The sequence below is a fragment of the Cydia pomonella genome, chromosome 16, assembly GCF_033807575.1.
Source record: "Cydia pomonella isolate Wapato2018A chromosome 16, ilCydPomo1, whole genome shotgun sequence".
In the NCBI taxonomy this organism is placed as follows: domain Eukaryota; kingdom Metazoa; phylum Arthropoda; class Insecta; order Lepidoptera; family Tortricidae; genus Cydia; species Cydia pomonella.
This window is the reverse complement of record NC_084718.1, coordinates 19,230,233-19,239,528: the sequence shown is the minus strand read 5'-3', so window position 1 is coordinate 19,239,528 and position 9,296 is coordinate 19,230,233. Positions and strand designations below refer to the sequence as shown.

Below are 9,296 nucleotides of genomic sequence, written 5' to 3'. Positions count from 1 at the left end.
GATGATTATGCATATTCGAGTTCTAGCCTCAATATGAAGCTCCTTGTTGCGTTCGCCCTTGTGGGTCTTGTTGCTGGTGGAGTCATAGATGCTCCCGCCGACTCGGTAGTGGAGATTGACTACCACAACAAGATTGGAATCCCGCTGGCGCAGCGCTTGAAGGCGGCCGAAGAGGCCTTGGACTTCGATGGCTCCAGGATTGTGGGTGGAGGCGCTGCCTCTCTCGGACAGTACCCCTACATCGTAAGTACCCCACACTTCAAACTTTTATCAAATGCAAGTGCTCTTTTCTTAGCGAGTGCTGGTTGAAGTAGTTAAACCGTTTGGAAGTGCTCTTACTTCCTACTTTCAAAATAGAAATTTTCTACCTACTTGAATTTTACTTTGATGACAATGTGAAGTAATTTAAGAGATTAACTCCAACTCCAACGAAGTAACAGAACCTTAAATTAATTGGAGATTTACATGAGATACAATGAGTCATAAGTAAACTTTTTAAGGTCCGACCGAGATCTCGGTCTCGGTCTCGGTCTCGGCATTCTCGGCCAAAAATCGAGCCGAGATCTCGGTCTCGGTTCTCGGCCAAAATGGGCCGAGATTCTTGCCGAGACCGAGACTAGGCAATGAGTTATCATGGGTGAATTTGAATTTTCCGCGCACGAGTGCCGGGGTCTAAGTCACCCGTTGGTTGCATCGCCCGGTTGGTGTGACGTTTTTAGTGATTTTGATTGGTTTTTAAGCCCCACATTTTAAGCCAATTACTTATCAAATACTATGTGTTGGGATCGGATAGGCGCGGTTGCAAGTAATGACTTGTTCATTTGGGTCTTTTCATTTTGTGGTTGTTGTTATTGATTAATAAATGAGTGTATATTGTTATCGGGATGTAACTTAGATTAACTTGCTGAGAGTAAAGATGACACTGGATATTTTGATACTAAATATATTTGTGTTAACGGGAAAAAGCAAAGCAAGTAAGTACAAAACGACACCTGTGGCGGATTTTTTGGGTTAAAATATAGAACTCTTTATTTTGATTATTGTTATTGTACCTCTTTTTGTACACATCCGTACTGTATAACTCTTAAATGGCTTAGTTTGAATATGGTAGGTACCATATTCAAATTAATTTTCCTGAAAACTTATTTCCTTATTACGCTTTATTATTATATGATATTTTTAAATGGTTTTGCTCTCACGGTTCAAAAGTTAGAGGGGATCACACTATTTTTTTTTTTTTGGAGCGATCGTTTTCAAAAGTATTTACTTAATAAAAAAACCTTTTTAGCAACCTTTCTGTAGTTTTAAAGTCCTATCGAATGATGAGCCACATAATTTTTTTTTTAACTTTTTAGTTACATTTATATGGAGTAGGTATATATATTTGAAAATATATTTTACGTTTTTTTTTCTAAACTAAAAAGCGACTTACATAATACATCCACACCTACGTTCCAAATTTGGTTATAAAATATAACGTATAGTTTATGAGTAAAATATTGGTGACAAACGCACCGACAAACATAAGGACCTTTTTAGGGTTCCGTAGCCAAATGGCAAAAAACGGAACCCTTATAGATTCGTCATGTCCGTCTGTCTGTCCGATTATTTGTTATAAATCGTCGAATTTCGATTATAAAAAAAATTTTTAGTGCAAAATTCGTCTTTTTTTCTATTTTATAAATTCTCGGTCTCGGTCTCGGTCTCGGCCGAGAATCCCATTGAATCTCGGTCTCGGTCTCGGTCTCGGCCGAGACAAAAAAAGCGTTCTCGGTCGGACCTTAAAACTTTTACATACTTAGATCCAAGTTTCTTTTAAGGCTTTTTTTAAGTATGAGTATCAGGATTAGCAATATGTCAAAGAAAATTTTAGAAAATTGCACAGTTCCCGTGAAAAGTTCTGGGTATTTCTTTCTGTAATATTGCCAAGCCTTTTACAGTTAGATTCGATTTCTATGACACTTGGAATAGACGCCAATGAATGACGTGTAGTAGCAGCAGCAGTCGCTAACAGTTTAAAAATTTAGTAATAATCCCTAATCTGAACGGGGACTTTCTAAGTAGAAACTTCTTAAACTGAGAATTTCTTATGAAAGTTTTCAAATTCAAAATCAGCATCAATTCACCTCCTTTTGAACCTACTACAACGGTACAAATGAGTACATATCTCCTTTTAAATCACTTGAAAACTGTTTCCAGGGTGGCCTAGTCATCACCATGACCACCGGCGGCACCTCGGTCTGCGGCTCGTCTCTCCTCTCCAACACCCGCGGAGTCACCGCCGCCCACTGCTGGCGCACACTCTTCTCGCAGGCCAGTGCCTTCACCGTCGTCTACGGCTCCACCCTGCTCTTCTCCGGCGGCACCAGGGTCACCACCACCGATGTTGAGCTGCACGCTAGCTATAACATGATCACGCTTGTTAATGACATCGCTATTATCAGGCTTCCTTGGGTCACCTTTACCAGTATGTATAATCTTGTAAAGGGTCTAGCAGGCTAAGCGAACAAGAAGTGCCCCCAACGATGGATTTTGTCGATATTTCTGGTAGTGTACTGTTAGGTCCTACGGACCCTCCATGCTTGACATCAGACCTCGATTCTCTTTTGTTTGCGAGTTATTCAGGATAACGTAAAATAATTAGGGTATCATTGAAAGTGTCATATTTTATAAACGATTCAAGTTACGTGAACCAAACAGAATTATATTTAATAACAATAAAAAAAACTACAAAATGCATATTTTTTACCGGCATCCTGTCCTTAAACTTCATTGCAAAAAATAAAAATATTTTTTTCCTTCCAATTTTTTTTTACTTTTCGCGGAGGTACACCTCCAAAAAAAATATGCATGAGTAGCCACTAATTCCCACTACATGCACATATAAAAATATTTGCACAAATGTTCGTGCTTCATGCCAAAAATAAAACGATTCTCCAATAAGTAGTCACTGGCATTATATGTACAGATAGAAATACATCAACGATGACGTGTCAGCTTTGATAACATCTAACACATAATATTATCTGCATTTGTTTTTTGCATTTTGTAGTGGAAAATGGAAAACATTAAATGCAAGTCTTGTAAAAAAACATTAAAAAATATCCGTGGGAAACAAAAATGCATAGAAACAGAGCAAGAGGCTGATTTATATAGCAAATGCACTAATATGTTAATTTGCATAAATGATTTATTGTGTGGTAAGTGTCGGCTTTTAGTGTATAAACATAAAACAGTAGCATCAACTTCTGCGAGTACATGCACAACAATTGGCGATGCTGGCTCTTCGTCTGCAACCTACTGCTTTATGTTTATACACTAAAAGTCGACACTTACCACACAATAAATCATTTATGCAAATTAACATATTAGTGCATTTGCTATATAAATCAGCCTCTTGCTCTGTTTCTATGCATTTTTGTTTCCCACGGATATTTTTTAATGTTTTTTTACAAGACTTGCATTTAATGTTTTCCATTTTCCACTACAAAATGCAAAAAACAAATGCAGATAATATTATGTGTCAGATGTTATCAAAGCTGACACGTCATCGTTGATGTACTTCTATCTATACATATAATGCCAGTGACTACTTATTGGAAAATCGTTTTTTTTTTTACATGAAGCACGAACATTTGTGCAAATATTTTTATATGTGTATGTAGTGGGAATTAGTGGCTACTCATGCATATTTTTTTTGGAGGTGTACCTCCGCGAAAAGTTAAAAAAAAATTGGAAGGAAAAAAATATTTTTATTTTTTGCAATGAAGTTTAAGGATAGGATGCTGGTAAAAAATATGCATTTTGTAGTTTTTTTTATTGTTATCAAATATAATTTTGTTTGGTTCACGTAACTTGAATCGTTTATAAAATATGACACTTTCAATGATACCCTAATTATTTTACGTTATCCTGAATAACTCGCAAACAAAAGAGAATCGAGGTCTGATGTTAAGCATGGAGGGTCCTTAGGACCTAACAGTACACTACCAGAAATATCGACAAAATCCGTCGTTGGGGGCACTTCTTGTTCGCTTAGCCTGCTAGACCCTTTTACATTAATTAAAAATATCAGGAGAGTGTAACAAATCTCGTAATTAGAATTCAGTGAGAGGGAGCCAGTGCACGCAAGTCTGCACTTTATGGCGATAGATGAATTGACATTTGACACCAACGATCTTCAAGCTGCGAGACTATGGGTTCTTGGCATGCTGGTCTGTAATGTAGCTCCAATTGCTCCCGTATATATCTTGACAGTTCTGAAAGGCCTGAAAATATGCGATACGCCTGTTAATGTTGACTAGGCTCCAGGCGACCGGCGTCCTACAGTACATAGGCCTCAATTAAGTTTTGACTCTTTGCCAATTTGACAGAGTTAAATTGAAGTATACTGGCAAATATTGATTCCCGGTCACAAAATATTCTACTCCTCTCCTTATGTATATCTTATTTACGTTCCATTGGATTTAGAGCAAGTTTAGAGGGGTAAAGATGAGCGGATGCGTCTGTACTACTACTACTATTCCATAATATATCCTGCACAACGGATTGACATCCATCATCCTTTTACCGATGTTATTACCTTGATGTGTGATTTGATATTGCGTTACAGACACCATCCAGCCCATCGCTCTTGCCACCGGCACCTCCGACTTCGCCGGCACCACGGCCTGGGCTTCCGGCTGGGGTTTGACTAGAGATGGTAAGATTTATATTGTTTTATTCATTATTTATTTGTGATTCAAACTTTCACGATGTTCGCACATTATTTTAGCTAAATGGGTCTTTATGGCGGTCTTTTTTTTGACGTTTCATGTTTGCAATTAGTCAATGTGAATATTACCTATCATTTATTTCGTATCACAAATAACCAACAGATAAGGATAGATAATCCTTATAACGTATCTTAGAACATATTTTCCCGTTTAAAAGGTTACCTGACTGCATTTGATATAAAATCTGATTAAAAGACAAAGTTCTTAGGTATAGTCACGGTCATATGGTCATATAACTTTTTGTTTTTGCTTTGAAATATTTTTAGCTTTTGAGTACATTTTTAACCCTTTCACCACCAAAGACCATTCCGACAAGGATTTATTACGACACGCCGCACACGCTAGGCGTGGCGTTCGAAGGGTGGTTTTTTTTAATTTTTAACTATTTTTTCGTTTCCAGGTGGCTCCATCACCACCAGCCAGTTCCTGTCGCACGTGAGCGTGACGGTCATCACCAACGCCGTGTGCGCGGCCACGTACGGTACCACCACCGTGCAGTCCACCACCATCTGCATCGCTACCACCGGCGGCCGCGGCACCTGCAGCGGGGACTCCGGCGGTCCTCTGGCCAATGCCGCCAACAACCAGCTGGTCAGTATCCTTACTATTTCCATGTCCAACCAGTGCGACCGTCATAGTCTCAACTCTCTGCATCGCTACCACCGGCGGCCGCGGCACATGCAGCGGAGACTGTGGCGGCCCTCTGGCTTACGCCGATAACAACCGTCTGGGGCCCATTTCTCGAACGTCGAGTCCAATATTATTAGTGTGTTGCCATGGTAACTCCTCTGGAGTTGCAAGCATACATAGGCTACGGAGACTGCTTACCATCAGGCGGGCCATATGCTTGTTTGTCACCGACGTAGTACAAAAAAATACGAATTGACAGTTCGTGGACTAATAATATTAGTCTAATACTAACGAACGAGTCTAATATTATTGGTGTTTCCTTGGTAACCCATACGAATTGACAGTTCGTGCACTAATAATATTAGTCTAATACCGTTCGAGACATGAGCCCCTATTCTTGGACTAATAATATTAGTCTAATACCGTTCGAGTAAAGGGCCCCTGGTTAGTATTGTTATCGTATAAATACGGACGGTTCAACGACAAACTACTGGTTTTTGGATGTACACAATAGCGCTCCAGGAAAATCTGGGGGTTTGCTAATAAACACCATTTACGTATATTAAATAAAGTTTCGTTTGGCGTTTTCTATAAACGATTGTCACTTGGCTGGAATGACGAAAAAAATATTAAAAGTGTTTGTTGATATTAGGAAATCAAATTAAATATTTAAGTAGCAAATTTAGAACTAATCTTATATTTTAAGATTCTGTGGACTAAGGCCGGTTGTAGATGTCCGGTGTTTTCGCCGGAAACCGGACCGTGTTACGCGACTACGTCCGGTTTTGTACATGGCTACCGACAGCTACACCCAAGAAAACCAGACATCGTCGTCTAACCCGGACAATTGTCCGGCGAAAACACCGGACATCTACAACCGGCCTTAGGCAGGAATCTGGGGATGCATCCCCTGTTTAAATTATTGATACTAAGAGTATAGAGTCTTATTACATTTATATCTATTAGTACTTTTTAACAATAGCTTTAATATTACTAGGTTTATAAATTAAATAATCACGTGACCTTTCGTTCGTAATTTAAATTATCTCTTTTTGTTTTCGGTATTAGGTTTCTATTAAATAATAATAATTGTATATCTGACATTGGTCATTGGGCTGTTTTGTAATACTTGGTAATACTTGCCGCCCTAAAAACTAAAATCGGGGATATGTAATTAATTTTGATTTGAATTGACGTTATGATAAAATTTGGTAGATTACATTTAAATAATATAGGATTAACTTCAATCAGTCAACGTACTGTTATTTATCAAAATAAGATTTACAGTACATATGGGGCTACTTTATAGCACTAGTGCGAGAAGTAGCATATTATGTTACTGTGTCGAACATTTAAAGGGCCATATGTACTGTAAAACGTTGTACGATACATGTGCGAATAGGTAATTCGCAACTCGTGTCGATTTAAAACACTCCCTTCGGTCGTGTTTTAATTTATCGCCACTCGTTTCGAATTTCCTATTTTTCGCACTTGTATCGTAATGTACTATTTTGTTATTATCATAGATTATTGTAAAACAGATAGTAAAACGACGTGTAGGTACGCATTACGTGGGCGATGATATATATAGATATATCTCATGGTCATTAAAAAAGCGGCCAAGTGCGAGTCGGACTACCATATATGACGTATTAAAAAAAAACTACTTACTAGATTTCGTTCAAACCAATTTTCGGTGGAAGTTTGCATGGTAATGTACATCATATATTTTTTTTAGGTTTATCATTCTCTTATTTTAGAAGTTACAGGGGAGAGGGACACACATTTTACCACTTTGGAAGTGTCTCTCCCGCAAACTATTCAGTTTAGAAAAAAAATATATTAGAAACTTCAATATCATTTTTGAAGACCTATCCCCCACACGTATGGGTTTAATGAAAAAAGTTTTTTTGAGTTTCAGTACTAAGTATGGGGAACCCCCAAAATTTATTGTTTTTTTTTTTTCTATTTTTGTGTGAAAATCTTAATGCGGTTCCTAGAATACATCTACTTACCAAGTTTAAACAGTATAGCTCTTATAGTTTCGGAAAAAAGTGGCTGTGACATAAACGGACAGACAGACGGACATGACGAATCTATAAGGGTTCCGTTTTTTGCCATTTGGCTACGGAACCCTAAAAACGGATCATATAGATATGTACTTAATTTCTTTATTATCAGTCACATTAAATGAAGGTTAATTATAGTACTAATAAACGAAAACCAATCCAATACTATGTGTGTAGGGTTTGCACGACGGATCTGAAATATACGGGAACATCCGTGGATCCAGATCTAGATCCGGATAATTTAATACATTTCTGATCCGGATTGCAAACCCTATATGTGTGCTCCGCGGAGAAATCAACGATTTTGTATTTTTCTTAGCCGTGCTAAACTAATTGAGCGTCGAACTTTTAGGTACCAAATTTAGCGAATAGCGATTTTGACATTTACGTATTTTGAAACTTGTTGGATCTTCAGACATTTATTTTTTTTAATTTTTGATGACCGGTTTGGCCTAGTGGATAGTGACCCTGCCTACGAAGCTGATGGTCCCGGGTTCAAATCTTGGTAAGGGCATTTATTCGTGTGATGAGCATGGATATTTGTTCCTGAGTCATGTTTGTGTTTTCTATGTATTTAAGTATTTATAAATATGTATATATTATATATATATCGTTGTCTAAGTACCCTAAACACAAGCCTTATTGAGCTTACTGTGGGACTTAGTCAATTTGTGTAATAACGTCTTATAACAAAATAAAAAAATATTTTTTTTTATATCACGATCCGAATAAAGATGCAAAAGCTTAAGACGGCGTCTGATTTAACGAGTTCGACCACGGATCAAAACTATAATAAGTCTCCATATACTCGGATATGTTTCATAAGTGTTTTTTTCTACTCGTAGACTGTAATGGTTGAATTAAGATTTCGTATACCAAACTATAATTGCGTACTTTTCTTGTATGGGCTCCCAACTGAACTATAAGATTCGTTTCGATACGCTCTAGTCAACTATAAAATAAAATTGCAAATCACGTGCCGCCAAGCTCTCATAGAAAATACTAAACAGGCCCGGAGCACGGGGCAGGAGTCACGTGTTTATATCTTACCAATTTTTTTTATAAATAAATAATATAAATATGACGGCCGGTCTGGCCTAGTGGGTAGTGACCCTGCCTATGAAGCCGATGGTCCCGGGTTCAAATCCTGGTAAGGGAATTTATTCGTGTGATGAGCATGGGTGTTTTCTATGTATTGAAGTATTTATAAATACGTATATATTATATATATCGTTGTCTAAGTACTCTCAACACAAGCCTTATTGAGCTTACTGTAGAACTTAGTCAATTTGTGTAATAATGTCCTATAATATTTAATTTTAATTAATTATTTAGGTTAGGTAGTCACAAAAGTGTTATTTTAGATGACTCGTAGAAAAAGTATTGTATACAATAGTGATATAATCAAGCTTTTCAATCTCGTACCCTACTTAGGCAACTCAGCAAGCTTCGTACTTACTTGACTAAAAAGCTCTCTATTATAACACGATTGTATAAAATACTATTTTTGTCTATCCTAGCATTCCTGACTTTTTAGTTAGATCATATATTTAAGTTACATTAGATTTTCTGAATTTACCCATTATTTATTCATCTTCTAGATCGGTGTGACTTCCTTCGGCCATCGCGACGGATGCCAGGTCGGCCACCCCGCCGGTTTCGCCCGCGTTACCGCCTTCGCCTCCTGGATCCAGGCTCGTCTCTAAACTGTCCATGAGCTACGATACCGCTTAACACCAGGCGCCGTACATCCACCAGTGATATTAAAAGTTCATGTCAACTGTAATTGCGGGTGGATTTGCGAATATATTTTTTCTCAATA

At 37.8% G+C, this 9,296-nt stretch overlaps 1 protein-coding gene across 1 annotated transcript; it reads left to right on the top strand.

The window, feature by feature from the left end:
* On the top strand, positions 1-9,296 carry LOC133526407 (trypsin alpha-3-like). Its single transcript, XM_061863034.1, has 5 exons — positions 1-243; positions 2,200-2,467; positions 4,613-4,702; positions 5,176-5,366; positions 9,076-9,296. The coding sequence occupies exons 1-5, from the start codon at positions 34-36 to the stop codon at positions 9,178-9,180; spliced, it is 864 nt and encodes a 287-aa protein (XP_061719018.1). The 5' UTR covers positions 1-33; the 3' UTR covers positions 9,181-9,296.

Excerpts from the sequence above, each read along its gene's own strand:
- LOC133526407 (XM_061863034.1), top strand. The coding sequence starts at position 34 with ATGAAGCTCCTTGTTGCGTTCGCCCTTGTGGGTCTTGTTGCTGGTGGA. Across the intron at positions 244-2,199 it reads TCGGACAGTACCCCTACATC|GGTGGCCTAGTCATCACCAT; the intron begins GTAAGTACCCCA and ends AACTGTTTCCAG. Across the intron at positions 2,468-4,612 it reads TCCTTGGGTCACCTTTACCA|ACACCATCCAGCCCATCGCT; the intron begins GTATGTATAATC and ends ATTGCGTTACAG.